The 21,564-nt window shown below is 45.8% G+C and overlaps 1 protein-coding gene across 1 annotated transcript in view; it reads left to right on the top strand.

The window, feature by feature from the left end:
- Thada (THADA armadillo repeat containing) overlaps positions 1–21,564 on the top strand; it is a 313,209-nt gene that overhangs the window by 271,510 nt on the left and 20,135 nt on the right. The window contains exon 36 of the mRNA XM_076833305.2: positions 1,897–2,028. Within this exon, the coding sequence (XP_076689420.2) occupies positions 1,897–2,028 (132 nt within the window). The remainder of the gene's footprint in view (positions 1–1,896; positions 2,029–21,564) is intronic.

The raw sequence follows: 21,564 nt of genomic DNA, 5'->3' as shown, positions 1-21,564 counted from the left end.
CAGTGATAATGATTTAGTCATTGGACCCAGAGGAATATGAACAAAGGATTATAAACTTTAGTGGGGGGTGGGAGATGCACCTGTAGTCCCAGCACCTCAGGAAGCTGAGGTGACATACCCAGGAGATTAAGGCCAGCCTGGGCAACATAGCCAGACCCCAACTCTTAAACAAAAAATAGGGCATGGATGTCAAGTTTCTCCAATAAGATTAATACCATTTTGCAGTACATTTTCTGGGTAACTGGCTACTCTAGCCCTGATTCTCAGCAGCCAAATTTGTGTAGAATAACCTGGAATTCCTGTGTGGAATTGAGTCCTGGACAAAAGCTATTGATTCATAATGGATTGCTGATGCGGAGTGAAGCATTATAGAAATGAGGAAGGAGATCAGTGGTAGCTGGTGGCATATGAGAACATGAAAAACAGGCACTGATTAGAGAGACCAAGGGTGTATGAGGACAGGTTGAAATGGACTAAAGAGGGGAGGATTTTAGCAATATAGATGGCCATGTTAAAGAGGGAAAAGTTAATAAGGTAGGGACCCTGCAGACAGAGGATGGATTCTGAGACTGAGTAAAGGGCTGGTGGGGCCACTCAATGGGAAAGTGCTCGCCCAGTGTGCTCAAGCCTGGGTTCAACCTCATACCACCCAAAAGGAAGCTACTCAACTCTGAAAGACTGAGTAAAATTTAAAGCCAGATCTGAAACAGAAAGAGAACAAAACCCCAAATGGAGCCGTTTGTGCTCTTGGTTTGACTAAAGTGCCAGCAGCTCTGAGATAGCAGGTTCTCTGTGGACAGATGAGAGAGAGGGTGTACCAAGAGGAGTTCTTGGGACAGGAGGGCTTTCCTGTTGCAGGAAGAAGGTGACAGGTGGTCTGCCATAGCTCTCCACTGAGATCCTCCACACAGCTCTGCCTACAGGATAGGGGTCCTGTCTGTGAGGCCTGCCTACCTCTCCTTGTCCTTGTGAAGTTTGTCCCAGGTTCAGTTAGTCCTTTGTGATCTTTCCCTATTGCAAGTCACTGCCTCCTGTTTCCTCCATGACTACTCATGGCCTTGTGTCCTGGACTTCATATTCTTTTCTGTTGTTCAAGGGCAGATACCATCCGTAGCAGCACTTAGCACAGGCTGACCAGCAGAGTCAGTACCCCAAGGAATGGCAGCATCAAGAGGACTCCCCCTCCCCCCCGCCCCCCTGCCCCACATACAAGTGACATAGGCTGGTGCGTTTTTCCTGTGTCCTTGCACTTTTTTCTTTCTTTCTCCAAGGCATGATCTTTTTTTTTTTTTTTTAGGTACTGGGATTGAATCCAGGGGTTATTCTACTATTGACCCACACCTTCCCCCCGACCTTTTTATTTCTTATTTTGAGACAGAGTCTTGCTAAATTACCAAGGCCTGCCTTAAACTCGTGATCCTCCTACTTCAGCCTCCTGAATCACTGGGATTACAGGCATGCACCACCATGCTTGCCCAGAGCAAAATCTCGATTAACACTTTGTGGTCATAATTGATGCATTTCAACATTGGGCTAGTTTCCCCAAAGCACTTTTCGTGCATAAAGTCATGACAATCATGACACTGGGGAGAACTGGGACTAGAGCCTTTGTCAGCCGGGCAGTATCTTCCAGGAGTCTTACCTGTGACTAGTTGCCTCCAGAAAGCCTGCCCCTACTCCTGCCCCACCCCCACCCCCAAAATAGACATTTCCATTAGGACCCTCTGTATCCCAGTGTTAGTCCGATTCTCAGGTCCTCCTATCTTGCCATCCCCAGAAAAAAAGGAATGGCTGTTGCTCATTCCATGTACTCTCCTCCACCGTGGGGTTGAGCCTTATTGGTACCTACTTGCCAGCTGCATTCTAGGTAATTTGAATTCCCTCTGATCTCCTTAGAGTTGCAGGACACACTTGCTCTCTGGAGGTGTGTCCTCACCCTCCTGCAGAGTGAAGAGCAAGCTATCAGAGATGCAGCCACAGAGACCGTGACGACAGCCATGTCACAAGAAAACACCTGCCAGTCAACAGGTACCTCGTTCTTATCCTTTTCATTGCTTATTGCTCTAGGACAGAGTTTTCTGTAAAGAGCCAGAAAGTGAGTATTTTAGATATTGTTGGCCATTCAGTCTCAATCTCAGTTCTGCCACTTTAATGGGGAAATAGCCATGAATAATAGGTAAACAAACGAGTACAACTGTATTCCAATAAAACTTTATTTACAAAAATAGGCAGCTTCCCAGACTTGATCTGCTAGTCATCATTTGCTGACCCTTGCTTAGAACATCCTAGAGAAAAAATTGTTTCCTAAAGTAGAAATTTAATAAGCAATGTTTGGTCTTTTGTTAATTACATTGTCATCTGTTTTAAATAAAGCCAGGTCTTTATTACGTGTGTGGTTACATAACCCAGGAATCACAGAGCCATCCTTTTATTCCTACGTGAGTTTTTACATGTGACAGACACATGTAAGTTAAGCTTTCCTCTTTGTGTCTTGGCTCCTGATTTGGTAACAACATTAACCCCAGAGGCAGAAGAGGGGAGTTGGAAGAAGAGTGGCCTTGATGGGTAGCTTGGGGCTCATATCTGCAACATAAGCTGTCACAGCCCTGGGTCTGGGTTTGTCTGTACACCGTAGAAGCAGAAGGGGACTCGCCCATGGGTAGAAAGGGGCTGCTGGGTGGAAGGGACAGGAAGCAGGTAGAGTACTAGCAGGGTCACATGTTTGGAAGTGGCTATCTAGGAAAGTGGCTGCTTTGGTGGACTTGGATTCCCTCTGCCTAGGGCTGGATGTCCAGAAAGGTGGCTAGGTCAGACCATTCGAGGCAAAGGGTCACAAACTGAACAAAGAAGTTCCCCTTAATGGACATCTGAATGGGAGAGGAAGAAGCCATTCATGGGCCCTGTAGGGCCCTGCGTCCTCATGGCAAGGGCTGCTCACTGAGGCAGTACACAGGGCCGTGTTCCCTAGAGGGTCCTGTGGGAACTTGTCCGCTTCTGAGTCCTTGGTCTTAATGGCCTAGGTGCATTTCTCTGCATCTAAGGAAGAAACTAGTTTTTGCATAATCTCTCAGTGACACTACTTCAGGGCAGGTTTAGCAGGCCCAGCTTTGCTGCTTGCTAGGAAAGCATTCAGATGGTGCTTCCAGTAACGTAAGCCATATCCCTCCACCCAGCCCCTAATGGACCTCCTCCATATCTAAAATTCTGCTAATCCCCATTCATTCCTCTTTCCCACTGCAGTCTTTCCTTGGAGTGCTTTCAGCGAGTGCTCAGTAAATTGTTGGTGGAACATAATACTCATTCCCTAGGGCCCTTTCCACTGAAGATGGAAGGGTAAATTTCATAGTGAAGTCAGAGTGGATTTCTCTCTTAATCTTTAACCTGCAATATTTTCCCTACTACTCTAATAATTTTATTCAGAGTTTTTTCAAGTTCCTTAATACAACTTGATTTTCTTAAGCATAGAATCTTTCTGCTATAGAGCTGAGGTTGTGGCCCAGTGGTAGAGAGGTTGCCTAGCACATGTGAAGCACTGGGTTCAATCCTCAGCACCACATTAAAAAAGAAAAAGTAAATAAAATAAAGGAAAAAAAAAAAGAATCTTTCTGCTTTAGACAGAAGGATAGCTAAGGACTGAGAATCACCCCTGATTTTTGACTTTTGATGGTTTAGCCAGCTGATTTGCCAGATTTGCAGTATTGTCATGTTTTAGCATTTCAAGGGTATGAAGCAACTGACAGTAACTTCCCCAATCCTTCAGCATACCAGAATTTTGTAGAATGCACTGCTGATAGTTTTTCTCTTTGATAGTCCAAGGAAGTTATCCTGTTAAATCTTGAATACCATAAAAATACCTGTTTATTTTGTCCTACAGATCAATGATTTGGTACATACAATGGTAAAACAATATGATTAAATTATGTTAATAATTAATGTCTTCTTTGAGAAGTCAAAATTGCAATGAAAAAATTAAATTAATTCTTACTTTCCATCCAAAGAAAGAAACCAGGAGCCCTCCACACAGTAAATGGGGACTGGATACAGAAAGAAAGAGCTTTGCTGTTGAACATCTACTGATGGCCTGCCTGGGGACCAGGGAGAGGTGTGGGGTGATTCTCACTGTGGGGTCTAGAAAGGGTCTGGAGAGTGGAGCTGTCCAAAGAAAGGAATTTTGAATGGGACACAGATGAGAGCAAAACAACACAAAAGGCAAAGCTGCGCCAAACCTAGAGTTGGCTGGGAGTTAGGGGGACTTGGGAGCTGATGGAGCAGCTGCCAGTGGACATGTGTGGTTAGAGGCCTGGCTGGGGCCTGCTGAAGGAGAGGAGCAGGAGGTAAAGCTAGGAGGGAAGGAAAAACTGAATGCTAGGCTGCAACCTCATCTGTAGGCAGCAGGAGGCTGCAGGGGGTTTAAACAGGAGAGTAACATGCATGTGTTGAAGGAGCTCCCTCTAAGAGCCAGGTATAAGATGGATCATGGCTGGTGGTGAGTGAAGGGAATCAAGGGGAAGGGAGACCAGTTGAGAGGTGGTGTTGACAATCCTCATAAGCTGCCATCAGTGGTGATGGATGGGGAGGGGAGGATGTATTTGTGACAGGATTGGGGGAAACTCAGCAGACTGCTGCTCATGGGAGTTGAGAGAGAAGGAAAGCATGAGATGGAGTCAAGGCTTCAAACCTTCAAACCTGGGAGGCACCCAGGGAAATACCTGGCTGTGCCTCTGGCATTGATGTTGAGCTGTGGCATTCCAGGAAGTGAAATTGCCAGGAACCAGGAAAGGCACTCAGGCTATAAGGCATTGTGATCTGGGACAAAGTATTATTATTATTTTTTTTTTGTAATTTTTTTTTCATTGTAGATGGACATAATATCTTTATTTTATTTATTTTTATGTGATGCTAAGGATTGAACCCAGTGCCTCATGCATGCAAGGCAAGCACTCTACCACTGAACTACAATCTAGCCTCTGGGACAAAATACTCTTTAGGCCTTGGAAAGATCACAGTGGAAATCGAGAGGGCAAACGGGGACCTTTATCTGTAGTGTAAACAGAATAAAGTGTGCAGGCTCTGTCCTGTCCTCTCCAGAACACAGCCCAGCTAGCCAAGGGCCCCTCTGCTCCTTACCAGGGTTAGTAGTTGGTCCCAGTGGGCACTGGCTACGACCTGTAGAAGAGCCAACATTGACTCCACCTGTTTACACTGCACCGCCTAGCACATATTTTTGGACACAGTGGCTCTAGGTATAGATTTGTAGTATGAATTGGTTAATGATTCTAGAAGACTTAAAGAAAATAACTCAGTGCTTAAATGGCCTTCCTGGGGATGGACGTGTTGGGTGTGTTGTTGTTCTTTTTTCCTGCTGGTTCTCCTGGTGTAGTGTACATGCTTCACCCTACATGGGCCACCTGGAAGTGTGAAAATAACAGCCTGTGAACCACTCTGTCACATCTGAAGCTCCCTCAGCCTTGGCAGTCATGTTAAGGGAGACCCACAGCAGGCCCTCCCAGCCTACCTCTTCCCTCTATGACAGTCACAGAGGCTACAAAGAGGGGACAGAAGAAATGGCCTTTCTAGGACTTAAGAATAGGGGAATGGGGCTGGGGTTGTGGCTCAGTGGTAGAGCACTTGCCTAGCATGCATGAGAAACTGGGTTTGATCCCCGGCACCACATAAAAATAAATAGAGGAGGCTATGCTCTCCACCCAAACAGTTCACTCACACCTGTTTTATGTGCCACATGGGGTTTAATGTCAGAGTATGTTTGAACAAGGGCTTTCATGGGGGGAACAAACAATCTGGACAATACTTAAGTTTAAATCACTAAATGTGTGTTCTTCTCTCTTAGGAGACATTTCTGTGTGGGCATAGGGTCTCTGGAAGCTGGAGAGGCTGTGGGTGATGGGGCAGGGAGGGGCCGGCCTCCTGAACCCCTCCCTCCCCAGCACTGGCTCTCCCTTTCCTCCCCTCTCAGCCTTAGGTAGAGTTTGCCACCCGATCCAGATGGCCTCCTCCATGTCTCCCTTTCCCTTTGTGAGATTTGGGGGGGAAATCTGTGGAACAACTTCTGATATAGGTTAAAAAATAAAAAGAAGAAGCCACTTAAAAAGGAATTTTAAAGGGCTGCAGACTTCATACCCAGTGTCAGTGTTTAGGTTCAAGAAGGTTGACTTCACAATGGAAACTTTCTTATGAAAAAATATAAAAGACTTGGAGAAAGATGGAGAGGAAAGGAGAAGAAAGAGACACAAACACAGATATAACCACATGGGGCTTTTTTCTTTGGAGTACAGGCTTCAAGTCATTTTGATCCCATCTTCCTGCAGACCCTTAGTCATACTCAATTTCTGCTCATCCTCCTACCCCACAGGAATGTTTGGTGGTGATGTATTATATCCCCTCTCCTCCATGACACCTCTGCCCTCCAGGATCTCCCCTTTCTCTGAACCACCATAACTCTGGACATCATGTCATCCCAAATAGCCCTTGCTTTCCTAATCACTTGTCATTTTTCTCTTTCATTTCATTTTCTACCTCTAACTAGCTCACGAGCTTATAGAGACTGTCTTCTATTAGGTACACAGCAGATATACAATTTGTGTTGATGACTTAATCTTTCACCCCAGCCAGTTGCTTGTCCCCAAGGAGACTCAGCATGCCCTTTGTAACAAGAAAGCTCTAGAACAAGCAGACAGATGCTCCTGCTAGAACTAGTTCAGGAGGCACCACTGGCATGGATCCGTGCACACTGCCGTGGCAGGCTTTCTAGATCACTGTCTGGGTCTTGTCAGTTCAAGAGTTTGCAGCTCTAGAGTTTGGCCCCTCCTCATTTTACCTCTCAGGTTTACATCTCAGACTGCAAAGCCAGGGAGGCAGCCTGGGGCCACTGGGTTCCTGGACTTGGGTTAACTAGGAGACATCCAAGGAGCCTCCAGGCTTGGCATGATATGATGCATAGAGGCTCGGGAACAATGATGAAACCTAGCAGAGAGGTGGAGAGTGAGTGAACACAACAGAGAGGACAGTATGAAACTCTGAGGTAGGAGAATAGGGCAGAAGGCAGGTGGTGTCAAAGGCTGCGTCCAGTCACAAGTAGGCCAGAGCAAGGCGAAGTGGGAAGAAAACCAACGCTTGTTCAGTTCCCCCCAGGTGCATTTCTCCCACCTACACCCCTACACTATGTGCATGCTGCATGGGCGCACACACACACACATACACACTCACACATACATGCAACATTGTTGCCCACACATCTGTGATCCAGTGTGAGATGATGAGCACTTCTCACATGCTCCAACTGTTGAGCAATCAGGGAGAGAGGCCTAGGAAAAGAGATAGGGAGTGCTGGGTCACTGTGACATTTCACATGGCCCCACCATGAGACAACTCAATCAGCAAAGCCTCCAGACTGTGAGGAATTGTACTGAGTCACAGATGGTTCCACCCTGGAACCTCTAAGGCTGCCCACCAGATCCGACCTGCAGGAGGCCCCATGTTTTGTTCTGTTCCTGCCAGTTCACAGTGTCAGGCCCCAGAGAGCTCTCCAAGCATCTCCACTTCTCTCTTCCCTCTGCCTTGCCATCACTTTCTTCCTAATCTACTCAGATACTCTCTAAAGTGCCCCTCTGTTCTGTAGTGCCAGATCTCAGCACCAGACTCGGTTCTATGTACGTACCAGGTACCTTTCTCTAAAGAGGGGCCCAGAAAAGTTAACCATTCCACTAGAATGTGTCCTGTCTCCCCATCGGATCTAACTTCCTCTTTCTTCCAATAATTTAAACTTATTTACCTCCATAAATTCTTTGTGCTGGGGCTGGGGATATGGCTCAAGCGGTAGCGCGCTCACCTGGCATGCGTGCAGCCCGGGTTCGATCCTCAGCACCACATACAAACAAAGATGTTGTGTCCGCCGAAAAAACTAAAAAATAAATATCAAAAAAAAAAAAATTTTCTCTCTCTCCGCCCCCCCCTCACTCTCTCTTTAAAAAAAAAAAAATTCTTTGTGCCTATTTTTAAATTCTAAACTGTTTCCTGACTTCTTTCACTCCCACCTAGATGACCCACGATCCCCTCGCCCCACAAAGCAAGAAGTGATCAGGGGCTGGGCCTGTAGCTCAGTGGTGGAGTACAGTGATCTGATGAGCATATTCATTCACCTATTCAGTCACCAAGAACTTACACAGCACCTGTGTGCAGGCGTCCAGGCTACCATGTATCCTCTGGATTTTTGCAGAAACCTCCAGCCTGCTCCACTATTCTTGGAGCTAATGACTTGAGGGCTGTCCTGGAGGATAAATCAGATGGAGCTGGAGCTGTTCCCCTGCTCACAGCACTCTCTTGGCTTCCCATCTGACTGAGAGAAGCCCAGCTCTCAGAATAACACCCAGCCCTCACCCCATCTAGACCCTGCCTCACTCTTTCCCTGCTCTTGCTCAGGGAACCGCAGAAGGCTGTAGGTTCTCCAGTGCACCAAGCTCATTCCAACCTCAGGGCCTCTGCCATAGCTGCTCCTTCTGCTTGGAATATTCTTCCTAGTGTCGCATTGCAGATTCCTTCATACCATTCCTATCTGACTTCAGGATCATCTCCATAGAGCACCCGCATTGACCACCCAGACCACAGTAACTACCCCAATCACCCTGCTGATTTAATTCTTTGCATAGTTTTTACTTGTTGATTTGTTATTTGACTTCTGCCGCAAGGATAAAGATTCCAAGAAAGTAAGATTTTTGTCAATTTTGTTCACTGCTTTATTCTCAGCTCCTGGCATATAATAGCTAGCTCAGTTTAAAAAAAAAATAAAATCACTTGTTGGGTGATTAGTTGAATGAAGAATGGAAGAATGTATCAATCAAGGTAGTTGAACACAATAAGGAGATTGGTGTTTTTAAAACTGACTTGTGGGACAATGGGGATGGAGCTGTTAGGAGTCTGAGTTGTTATGAAATTGCCCTGTGGTGGTAGATCCTGGTTCTAGCAGGTTACTACCAGTTACCTTAGGCCCTACCTCTTCCTTGGAACAGTAATTCAGCGAGGACCTGACTGAGTGTCTGCGAAGACTGGGCAAGTGGCAGATCCTAAACTAAATCCTTCTCTCCCTCGTCATGCCATGCTGTCTCACACAGGATGGAATTTCTTGAGCAAGAGTTTCATACAGGAGGGTCCATGCACCTGGCACAGGGCTGCGCTGGGAATCCCCCAGCAGGGGAAAGGGGCCAGTGCAGATGAGTCAATCTGGAAGACTTGGGGAAATGGCAGCAGTTCTGAAAATAGTGGCCCCTTCCTCTGGGGGCTTCTGCCTGAAGTCTCGTAACCTCTCTGAGCAGGCCAGTGGCAGCGCAGGGGTCAGATGCATCCTCTCCATACCTGGATGCTCCTGCCTTACTAGACCTCCTGTAATCCCACAGCATTCTATGAGACGTTCTAAGCTTTTCTCTATTTTATGATGGGGTCGAAGTAATGGGCCCTAGGTCCTGTGGAAGTTAGTGTCAGCACCAGAGTTGGAGCTCAGGTCCCTGTGGTGACAGACACCTTGCTCTTCCAGCCCCTCTTGTAAGACAGAGAAGTGCAAACTAACCTCCAGGTGTGGAACTAGAAGCCAGTGGTGACCCTGGAGGTATGTTTTCTTCCTTTCTCCTTCCTTCTTTCCTTTCTTTCACACTGGGAGTTGAATCCAGGGGCACTTAACCACTCCATCCCCTTTTATTTTTTATTTTGAGACAGAGTCTCACCAAGTTGTTTGGAGCTTCACTAAGTTGCTGAGGCTGGCCTTGAGCCTGCAATCTCCTGCTTCAGCCTCCCAAGTCACTGGGATTACAGGTGTGTGCCACTGCACCTGACTACCCTGGAGGTTTTCTAATGCCACTGTTGGGTTTGAAGGAAGATTCTTGAGTCTGACCCAGGAAAGTGGAGTGGGGACCCAGCTGAAACAACTGGGAACAGAGCTGTCAGGAGGCATCATAGCAAGAGCGAGCACATCTCTTACACAAATCTGCTGTATTCCTGTCTAGGTTCTTTCCTGGAGTTAGGGAACCATATAAGCCTCTAAGCATCAGAGTCTCTGATCTATGGCATGGTGCCTGGAGCCTGATAAAGGTCAAGGATCCCCTGTGTCACATCATTAGTGGAGAATGAGGTCTAAAGCACAGATCCCAAGAGCCCCAGTGCAGCACTTTGTTCTACTGCCCCAACCCTTGATTCACATCGAAGGAGCGACACACGGAGACTAGTCCAGGCTCCTGGGAGGAATGAACTCAGGTGCAAGGAGGGCAGACGAGATATTGCCTCCAAGAGGACTTGGAGCAACTCCAGCAGCATCGCATGGGAGGACAGAGTGTGCTGTGAAGCCAGCATCTCCAGCAGTAAAACCACAGGAGCCACATCCTGAGGCTAACCCTGAGACTCGCTTGCCTTGGTGTGTCCTGGGCCTCTGTCTGTATTCCTCTCTACTATCTGGAGGGTTCCAGTGGAGGAAGCACAGGAAGTTAGGAATTGTAATTAGAACTGCCAGTGAGCCTCTGGCTCTGCCCTGTGAGAGGGCACCGTGGTTGTGCAGGGGCGAGTGACCTGATTCCTCGCTCATTCCCTCAGCAGAGATGTTTGGTCGAGGTAGGCAGTATTCCCTGCCCTCTGCCCACCACCACCAGCTGCCATGGGCTGTCTCAGTGGAGTGCCAGTGCCACACACCACAGTGCCTTTCCCATCTGTCACTGTTCCTACGGAGCCAGGGCCCCTCACCTTCACCTAGATCTCAGCAAGTGCGTCATTGGCAGCTGGTTCCCATGACGTGCAAAAGCAGATGCAGACTAATGCTCACATCTGAAATCTGGGAGCAGATTGTGAGCACCAGTGAGCACCCTGGCTGGGCCTTGTTGCTGGGGTGATAGGATTGTTTCCATGGCCTCCCAGTGACTTAAGCTCCAGAGAGACGACAACAGGCTCCTTTCGAGGAAATGCAGGTCATTTCTGCATCATTTTGCCTGTACTTTTGCTGTGCCTGAAAGCCAAGCTCCTTGGCCCCAAGGTGACTGACCTCTATGGGCGGCGATAAGCCCACACACAGACTGGGGCTGAGGCCATCTGGTGCTGCAGGGTTTTGTCTTCCCTGTTGGTCACTCCGCTCTCCTGCTCGAAGCCTCCACGCTCCTCTGCTGTGCTTTCCCTCTGCTCAGCCAGGCCCTGCCAGAAGCAGGGCTCTCTTTTCACTATGGCAGCCGTTTTCCTCTTTGAACATTGCCAGTTTAGGGAGTTAGGTGACCACTCCATCAAGGGTAACCAGAGAGGCCCCCATTCTCGTGCACCCCTGATTTGGTTAAGATGATAAAGAAGCCTGCTGGCTAGCAGCCCTCTGCTACCCAGGCCCAACTCCAAGCCTGAGCCCTAAGGGAGCACCCTTCCTGAATATTCCAGCCACAGTCAACTGGTCCTTTTCCTGCCTGAGTTCATTCACCTCCAGACTTCTTCCTCCAATTGGAATTGGACACATGATTTTCAGACTCAGACTGTCACAACATAACTCCTGAAAGTGCTGACTATATACACACTAACTGCGGGGACTCAGAGATGAGTAAAATAGCGACTCTGGCCTTAAGCGGCTGGGAGTTTGCCTTCTGAGGTGTTACACCACCTAAAATCTACAGGTTTTCCTTTACTTGCACCAAATTGTTTTTTTTATTTATCAACTCACATGGACAGAGGTACCACATAGTTTTATACAAAAAGGAAATAGTCATTAATAGATAATAAGAATTTTGATCTAAAAGTTCTAACTTGATTAGTTTGTTTTGTAATCCCTGTTCCATTTCTTAGGACCACACACATGACCTAAAATGCAAAAGCTTCACTCACAACCCTTGTAGTTCCATTACCCATACCTAGAACTTACTAGAAAGAGAACCCTAATGGGAGGGAGGGGCACCTAGTGGAATCTAAAGAATGGAAAATTGGCAGTCACTGGAGGGACCAAGAATGGGGAAGTGGGAATGGAGTCCAAGGTCATCTTCTTTGTAAGCTTTGCCCATCCCTCTGGATCTCTTCCCAGGACTTGTCTTCCCATGCTGGTCATTTCTCCTAAGTATTTCCGGATTCTCAAGGCCTAGCCCCAGGCCATCCTTCTCCACCAAGCCTTTCAGGCCCAGGCTTTCCTTTTCCCTTGTCAGACCCTCCGTATGCAGCTCGTAGGTTGTTTCTTGAGCAGGCGTCTCATCCTCCCACCCATACTGCAGGTTTTTTAGGATCAGGCCCCCAGCACCACCAAGTTGGTGTGTAAATTCTGGAGTGACTCGCATCAGGCTGGCACATATCTTCTGTAGCTCAGTGGTTTGATTTGAAGTTGAACATGAATCTTGGGTTTGGGGGTGGGCAGCTCCCCTTGGGTTGGGGTTCCCTGCCCAGCCTCCCAGCAAGCCCCAGGGCCTGAAGATGCAGCAATAAGCCTTTAGATCAGAACAGGTTGGCAGGGCTTCCCAGATCCAGACCAGAAAGTGAATCTCCCCTGTTCTTGGAAAAGCCAGCTATAGAACATAGGGGTTCTGCTTCAGAGTCGCAGGGATGTTAATTTTTTTTTTCAAAAGTTAAAAGAAAGAAAGAAATCAAATTCTCACCCTTATATCCCTTAATCTCTTCCAAATGACAGAACCTTTGAGGAAAACTCCCAATAACTTACCGTCAAGAAAATTAGATTCTTCTGTGGTATGTGGGTCGAGGCAGGGAATGACATTTGGGAAAATACATGAACCTGACATAGAAGATTCAGTTTCTGTGTGGAAAAAGATTGAGGTTGCTTTCAGGTTTCAAGTTACACCGTGGGTAGCAGAATTGAGTGGTACCTCAGCCCATAGCCTGCGTGGGCTTCTCTCAGTTCTCCTGCCTGGGCCATCTTGTTACAGATGGTCACACTGGCCAGGAGGCTTCCCTCAGAAACAGCTCCCTGGGCAGGCGATAAGGGTGGAAGCAGAGCTGCCCGGCTGGGCTGTCGTGGGCTGAAGGAAAGGCCCTGCTCCATGCTGGCCCTGGAGCCTCCTTGCCAAAGCGGGTGCTCTTCAGGTTTTCAACTTGGTTACTTTATAATATAATAATAAAAATGATTTTATTATTTCTCTAACCTTTCTCTCCAGCAGAGTGGTGATGGTGAGCCTTGTTTTTCTTCACACTCTATTTTTATACTTTGAAAGTGTGGTTATAAAATCCACACTCAAAAAATGTTAGCTCTGCACCCACAGGACCCAGGAGGCCATCACATGCTGTGTCAGGCAGCATCCAGCAGCCTTGCCCTGCCCCGCCCCCCTCCAGGGAGGGGCAGGAGTGTGAGCAGGCTTCTGGCCAAGTATTTTAGATTTGACTCTTGAGAATCTGGCAGGAATATTTTTCTGGTGCCTTCCCAAGCACACAGTGAGGGCTCAGGATTCCTAGAAGCAGAATTCCCAATTTAAGATAAAATGTTCCTTCAGCCCTGCACATACCATTGCCCCAGCCCCCACCTTCCCTCAGCACCTGTGCAGGTGTATACAGCATGGGAACATAGTGCCTGCAGGGCCGGTTCCTTGTCTGATTCACAGCCACCACTGGGGGTGGGGGGGTGTGTCGTTGTCACATTCACTTTACTGTGGCACTCGGAATGGGCCTAAGAAATCTAACCCGGTCCTCCTGCCTGCCTTCCCAGCCCCTCCAGCCCCTGCAGCCCCTGCTGGGGCCTCTGGCCTTCTCTTTGCTCCAGGCTCCTCCCTTCCCTCTTTGCCTCCCAGCCCAGAATAGATCTAGGAATCTCCTGCCCTCTCCACCTTGGCTACAAACAGCACTGGGTCTCTTTGAACAGACTTGTCCATAAATCTTAAGATTGTTTTTCATCTTTGAAAAAGCTGCATCTATCAGCAAGTCATTATTCACATGTGAGGGGTAGGGAAAAGTTCACCAAATTTCAGACTTCAAGTTCTCTTCACTCCATTTCACAACATCCACTCCCCAGAAACCACAGGAATTTTTTTAAAAATTAGTCCCCAATAGGCAAGGTGCCATGACATAGCCTACTGGATTCAGGGCCAGGCACCTGAAGAGGGGGGACATAAACAAGGGTGGATTTGCCTGTCACGGGCAAGCTGGCTCTTATCCATGAGGGAAAATAATTTCAGAGTCTCAGAGAACTAAAACCCACTGTTTTATTTTAGAATGGTGGATTTGGTGGGTAGGGAGATTTGGGAAGACAAGAGTGATATTTATAATGAAAGCCTTAACTGAGCTGTTACTATAAGAATATAGTATATTGTAGCTAATGGGCCAGATATGTACCTCAATTCTGTGTTACACCAGCTAAAGGAGAGATGAAGGAAGAGTGAATTTGGAGCAGGTGGGAAGAGAAAGAAGAAATTGGGGGGAGATAAACAGACTCAGTCAAGGACTCCACCCTTTTTCCCCATCCCCATCTCTCATCCTCTGCATGTTGGCTTTTTGACCTCATGCCTGTCCTCATGGTTACAAGGTGGCTGTTGAACCTCAGATATCATGCCAACATTTTAGTTATTAGGAAGGGGCAGGGACATATTTTTTCTAATCATTAGGTTCATTTTATCTAGGAATAAAAAATGTCCCCCCAAGCCCTCAGCATGTATCACTGATGCCTTTGTGACCATGTCAGGGAATGTGGCCACCTGAACTATGGAAATAGACCTACAACAGATAATGAGATGGGGCCAGACACATCGCCTGGAGCTGGGTGCATCAGCTCCTAGAACAAAACTGGGAAAGAAGGTATGGCTGTTGGGTGGGCTCCTAGGGGACCTGTAAGTAGTCCAGGGTGAAAACTAGAAAATGGGGGTGAGGGGAACAAAAACTAAAACGCTAGACAGGTGAGAGCCAGATAGACGGTCAGAGGCCAAGGCTGTCCCACCAACAGCTTCCCTCTCTGTTGGGGCCTTCAGAGGTTCTTGGCAGGGAGGGGACATGAGCACCCCCTATAGCAAGAATTTTCACACTTGAGAATGTACCCAGATCACCTGAGAACCTTGTCAAAATGAGATTCTGACTCCTTGGGCCTAATAGGGCATGAGATTCTGCGTTTCTTACAAACTCCCAGATAATGCTGATACAGCCGGTCAAGGGACCCTGCTGGAAGTGGTAAGATCCTAAAGGATGCTCTTGGGAAACAACTGTTCAAATATGCTTGTTTAGCTTTGTTTTTTTCCCTCAAGTTTCATGTGATCATAATAGATGTTTGTTTGCTAGTACTGGGATTGAACCTAGGAGGGACAAAAACTAAAAAGCCACCGTGCCTGACTTTATTTAGCATTTTCAAATAATCACTAATATACCTGTAATTAGGAATTCATACTTTTTAGGAAAGTAAAAGAAAAGAAGACAATAACTTTTAGATTGAGTTTTAAAATTTAAAAAATCTGATGTCTCTTCTGGGAATCCAGATGTCTTCATGTAACAGAAAAGTAAAACCATGATTTAGACACAGTAGAAGAGCCAGGCTGGCTGGTAGCTCTCAGTCATGAGGGCCCAGGCTGCTTCTGTCTTTGTGCCTCACTGTCCTGGTATGTAGTTTCATCTTCAAGGTGGCCTCTTGGTCCCAGGGGGCCAACAGAAGTATTAGCTGTGCCATCTTATTGATGATAAGAAGGAAGGAGAACAGCAAAGAGCTTTAACCCTCTCAAGTTCCATGAAACTATATTTAGCTCTCACTTAATAACACGGTCATACTGAGCTGCAGGATGTGCAAAGAAATGTGGTCTTTTGGGCTGGGCACATTACCTACAGTGCTCTTGCTAAGGACTGAAGGGACACATCCAGCTGTATGTCACTTTGATACAAGAGATACACCTTACGTAATATGCAGTCATTGGGAATAAAGAGACACTTAAAACCATTCCAGGCAAATGAAAACGTAAAGAAGGAAGAAATGGTATTGCATATGGCAGGAAGTAAGGGGATGATTAAAGTATGATTTCACAAGTCACAGTTTCTTACCATACCAAAAGGACTCTCCATAGATTCCTAATGCTTAGAGAGAGAGAGAGTGGCCTGGCTCAGTGATAGACAGTTTTGCCTAGCATATGTGAGGCCCTTGATTCAATTCTCCAGCACCAGCCCCCCATAAAAGGGAGAAAAAAGCATGCACAACCCTCACAGGGAATACACTTGCTAGACAAGATCCATCAGCCATGTAGTGAGTTTCAGAATCATTAAGGTCTAACTGCGCCATTAGGCTGGAAGCAGGACTCTGTGGAAAGTGAAGTCTAAAAATTTAAGGTGTCCCTTCCTACTAGCAGTTCTTTAGTGAAGCTGGCTTGACTACCATAGTGGACATATGATGACCCATGAGGTCTTGGTGTGTTAGTAATTTTTCATGGTGGTAATTTTTAATTATTGTCAGTACCTCACATGTAAAGGTGTCAATAAGGTTTAATGTCAAATTCCTAACAGGAGTGCACATTTATTCCAGGTCCTCCCATGAGCTCTCAAGCTATGTACCTCTCATTCTGGAAAGCAGTAGGAAGGACACTCCAAAACCAAAATATATAGCAACTTATATGTGTGAAATCATTCCAGTGCTACATAATAGTAGATGGCACTAGGGATATCAGTTAAACAAAAATGTAAGACAAAAAGTATAAAGATGGGTAGGAAGGGAAGCATTGAATAGTGATGAGGGAATGATCCATAAAGAAGCTGTAAGAGTCCCAATCCTATAACAGGCCAAATAACTTCAAAATTTACCCCAAAATATTAGAAGAAATATTGGGAAAAATTATGAAATCATAGTAATAATAAGATAATTTAACTTTCCCTTTTCAGAATTTAAAGGATCAAGTAGACCAACCATAAATAAAGTTACAAAGGATTTGAATATCCTATTTAAAAGCTTGGAGAAGTGTAAACCTTTTACTCTATAAGCAAAATAGAATTATTCATTTCAAATAGGCACATAACATTTACAAAAATTGATCATATTTTAGATCACCAAGAAAATTTTAATGCCATAAAATAGAAATCTTTCTAGGCCACCTTTTGAGCAAACTGCAAGCACACTAGAAATTTAAAGTAAAAATAAGGACTAGGGGTTTGTCTCAGTGGTAGAGCATTTGCCTTACATGGGCAAGGCCCTAGGTTCCATCCCCAGCACCACAAAAAATAAATAAATAAAAATATCACTTAGCTATGTGAGCACGATTTTCTAAATATATTATGCCAGTGACAAAGCAAAAATTAAAGACTCCTTTGAAGCCCAAACATTGAAAACACTATCAATATTTAAGTAATGAATTGGACACTGTGGTGCATGCCTGTAATGATGCTCAGGAGACTGAAGCAGAAGGATTGTGAGTTCAAAGCCAGACTAAGCAACTTAGTGAGGCCCTTTCTCTGAGTAAAAATATTAAAAAGGGCTGGGGATGTGACTCAGTGGTTAAGCACCCCTGAATTCAATCGCTGGTACAAAAAATAGATACACACACACACACACACACACACACACACACGTATGTATGTATATTTAAGTAGATGAACTAGGTGCAGTGGAATACATCTGCAATCCAGCTACTGAGGACACTGAGGCAGGAAGATGGCTTGCGCCTAGGAGTTTGAGCCTGGGCAACAGCCAGACCCCCATCTCAAAAAAATAAAATAAAAATATTTAATAGATGCTGTCCTCAAAAGAAATATTTGTGACATATTAGACAGTTAAATTGTTAACCACAATATACAAAGAAGTCTTTAGAAATTAATAAGTGATGATGATAATAGGAAAAGAGGCAAAATATAAAAAACCAAGTACTTTATACAGGGAAAATAGACATGAACGGTACACATATAAAAAGTGCTCATCTTTATTACTAATAAAGAAATGCCAAGAAGAATAGCAGTTCCCTGCCATTTCCTCATATCCTACTGACTCAGAATTGAAAGATTGCACTCTGGCAGATTGTGACAGCTGTGGAGGAGCAGATGTGATCAGACCCAGGTGGAACTTTAAATTGGTCTTTTGTTAGAGAGCGTTTAATGTTATATATGGAAATTGTAAAGGTATACACCAACTAAGCCAGTAATTCCACTTCTAGGAATTTCACCTATAAAAATATTTGTGCACATGGGCAAAGAAATATGTATAAAGTTATTCATTTCAATATTGTTTAGAACAGAAAAAGAAGGAACAACCTAGATGTCCATCAAAGGATTAGATTAAGAAATGTTCGTTCCTCCACACACCAGGCACCAGTTAAAAAAAAGGATTAAATCTATATGAGGGCTGGGGTTGTGGCTCAAGTGGTTGAGTGCTCGCCTAGCATGTGTGAGGCACTGGGTTCGATCCTCAGCACCACATAAAAATAAAATAAAGATATTATATCCACCTACAACTAAAAAATAAGTATTTTTTAAAAATCTATATGAACAAATGTGCAAAGGTATTCATGATATATCATTGCCTAAAAAAAGTAGAACAGAATATTTGGAATGATTCTACTTTAGCCATAATGAAGGTTATATATAAATAGTACTTTTTGTACGTCTAGAAAGCTTTATTATGCACTCTACTTTCTGCTGCCTACAGGGTCCTGGCAGAGCAAAAGTACATGAGCTGGCTGGGCATGCAGTCAGAGCCAGTAGTGGGGACTGGCTGGGAACAGATGATCACATGCAGTCTCAGATGTGGCCAGTTGTTGCAGTGTGTAACCTTGCCAGGTTTCCCCAGTCAGCATCCACTGACCAGAACTCCACTGACTGGGAGCAGCAGCCTCAAGTCAGCTTCTTTTGGCCCCTTAGCAAGTAGTGGTGACATCTGTCGATCTCACTGTGGGTCCTGCTTAGCCAGTGCTGGGGGAACCCATGGCTGCAAGCTAAGGGCAGCTTCATACCCTCTACCGTGGCTGGTGAAGTGACTCAGTCCTGTCCTTCAGAAAGTTGTAGCGGTTAAGATTGTGTTTAAGTCTTTTTTAAACACCCTAGGACTTAGGGACGGTGTTTCATTTTGGCATTGCACATTTCTTCATGCTCCCACAAGCTCACTTCCTACCACAAAACATCCAGAATTTTCCAAGGGTCCCACACAGGCCCAACTTGAGCCTTGGTGGTTACTGTTTTTAGTCTCTGTAACCCTTGGCAGGGAGAGGGGGCCGGAATAGTCTAGGCTGAGAGAATAGCTGACTTGGGGGAAATCATGAGAATTGCTGTCCCCTGGTTGCTGCTTTCCATCCCACTTAGCAAATTCTCTGTTCTCCTTCTCTTATTTCTAAAAGTCACCTTAACTTGATTCCCCTACCCCCCACAGCCCCCATATGAGTTTGGCCTGGTCACTGGGGCTGTAGTCCAAAGAATGGTCTGATCTCCTATGTAAGGTTGCCAGACTGAACAAAGGAAAATTCACAGGGCACCTAGTTACATTTGAATCTCAGATAAACAATGAATAAGTTTTTGAATAATTTATTAGTGTAAGCATGCCCCAGGTAGTATTTGGGAATACTTATGCTAAAAGTTATTAGCTGTTTATCTGAAATTCAAAGGGAACTCAGCATCTTGCATTTAACCTAGCAGCCCTTCTCCAGTGAGCTGTCCTGACTCTCCTGTTCCCTGGGAGCATCTGAAGGTTGAGGATAAAGATCAGGAGGAGTTGTAAGCAGTAGTTTTTCACTAATAAGCACTGTCCAGGATACGACTGGGGCACGCAGTCCCAGGATCTCCCAGCCCCCCATGCCTGCCCTTTGCCCTCCTCACTTGTCTTCTTGGTTCTGAGCTTGGGCCTCCCTCCTGCCTCTGGAGTTCTCGGTTAGTCTGTGGCTTTCCCCCACCCTCACTTCTCCTCCTTTTTCCTCATTTTGCTCTCACTGGTCCAGAACATGTAATTAAAGTTTACATATTTGAATGTTGGTTATAATTACTAAATAAGGTTTTGTGTTCCTTGCCACAATTTAAATAGCAGGGGAATTTAACTTTTTGTGTGTATTTTGCTTTTTTTTGAAACGTGACCTTGAATTCATTTTTAGCCATGTGACTCATTGACCTTCACCTTGAGTGGGAAGAAAAGTCTCCCATATCTGGAACAAACTCATGCTCATCTTTCTAGAATAGACACCTTTGGAGAAAGTGGGGAGTAGGGTAGATTGAGGTGGGGGCCAGAAGGGGATCCCACTAAATTGACCCAATCAAAGAAGAGGGCTCAGAAGTCTCCTGCACTGCCCGATGCCTAGCCTGTTAGGATTGGACCAGGCCGACTCGGGGCCGTCCACCTCTCTCCACATCATGATTGGTCACCTGACTCACCAGCCAGAAGCAGCTCTAATAGAGGGAAGCATGGTTTGGGGCCAAGGACTAGGGCTCCCGTGGCCTTCTACTTTCAGTCTCTGCCCTTCCCAATGACAGCTGACACTTCATTCTGGCTCCCTCCTCCAAACAGGTAGGGTTTGGACAATTCTATGCTCTTCCTCTACATTAGAACCTCTGGTTTCTAATGGCTGCCTTGAGGAATTCTGATGTTTCTCTGTTCTCCCATTTCTCTGCCTTTGTTTCTCTGTCTCCCACCAATACAGGGACCTTTACCCATAGCCAGAGAGGTGTTTTCTATCATGGAGAAGAGGATACTGATCTGGCAACCAGGAGTCACCTTCATCCTGAACCAGTTGGTTTCATTCTCTTAGTCTCAGTCTTGTCATCTATAAAATGGGGGTAATGAATTATCTCACAGAATATCTATAATAAGAAATAAAAACAAATGTCAAAAAATAGACTGTTAGCTAGATGGCACATGTGTCTAATTCCAGCCACTCAGGAGATTGAGGGAGGAAAATGGCAAGTTTAAGGCCAGCCTGGACAACTTAACAAGACCCTGTCTCAAAATAACATGGAAGAATCAAAAGGGCTAGGGATGTAGCTCAGTGATAGAGCACTTGCCTAGTATGTAGGAGGCCCTGGATTCAATCCCAAGTACTGCCCCCCAAAAAAAGTTTGACCTAATGGTTTGTGACTGAGGTGAAGTATCTTAACCTGTAAAGGAGGTAGCCACATGAATTTGAGGGCTATGCTTACCAAATGGCTGTAGTTGCTTAAAGAATTTGGATCTGCTCTGTCACCTCTGAGGGGAATGAAACAGCATGCCACACCCACTAGAGCCCTTGCCTTTGGCCCAGTGAGGTCCTGCCAGCCAGTTAGTACAGAGGTTTAGCCCCAGCTGGAAACTGGTAATGAGGGGGGCTAAGAACCTGAGCTTCTCAGAGCATGTGGAAAACTGAGTATGAGAGGCCACAGCATTCCAGCTCTGATACTTGGACTGAGATTGTGTGTTCCCTTGGTTACAGCCATTTAGGGCTCCAGAAGGCAGAGAGATTCAGCCAGACTGTTCCCTCAGCTGTGGCTGGGGGGCCCAAGCCCCTTGTCACCTTGCAGTTCTCTTCAATCCTTCACCCTCACAGCAACACCACAGCAGCGAGAACAATGGGAATCAGCCACACCCGTGGAAGTTCATGTGGAGGGAAGAAGGCAGGAAGGATCAAAGCCTCCTGTAACCCAAGAATTCCTCAGCAGCTCTAGTCCCCTAATAATTATGGTTTGGAGATTTGCCAGAAAGCAAAACCACTTAGC

Source organism: Callospermophilus lateralis, chromosome 14 (assembly GCF_048772815.1).
Source record: "Callospermophilus lateralis isolate mCalLat2 chromosome 14, mCalLat2.hap1, whole genome shotgun sequence".
Classification (NCBI taxonomy): Eukaryota; Metazoa; Chordata; class Mammalia; order Rodentia; family Sciuridae; genus Callospermophilus; species Callospermophilus lateralis.
The sequence above is the reverse complement of the archived record's forward strand: the minus strand, read 5'-3'. Positions and strand labels throughout refer to the sequence as shown.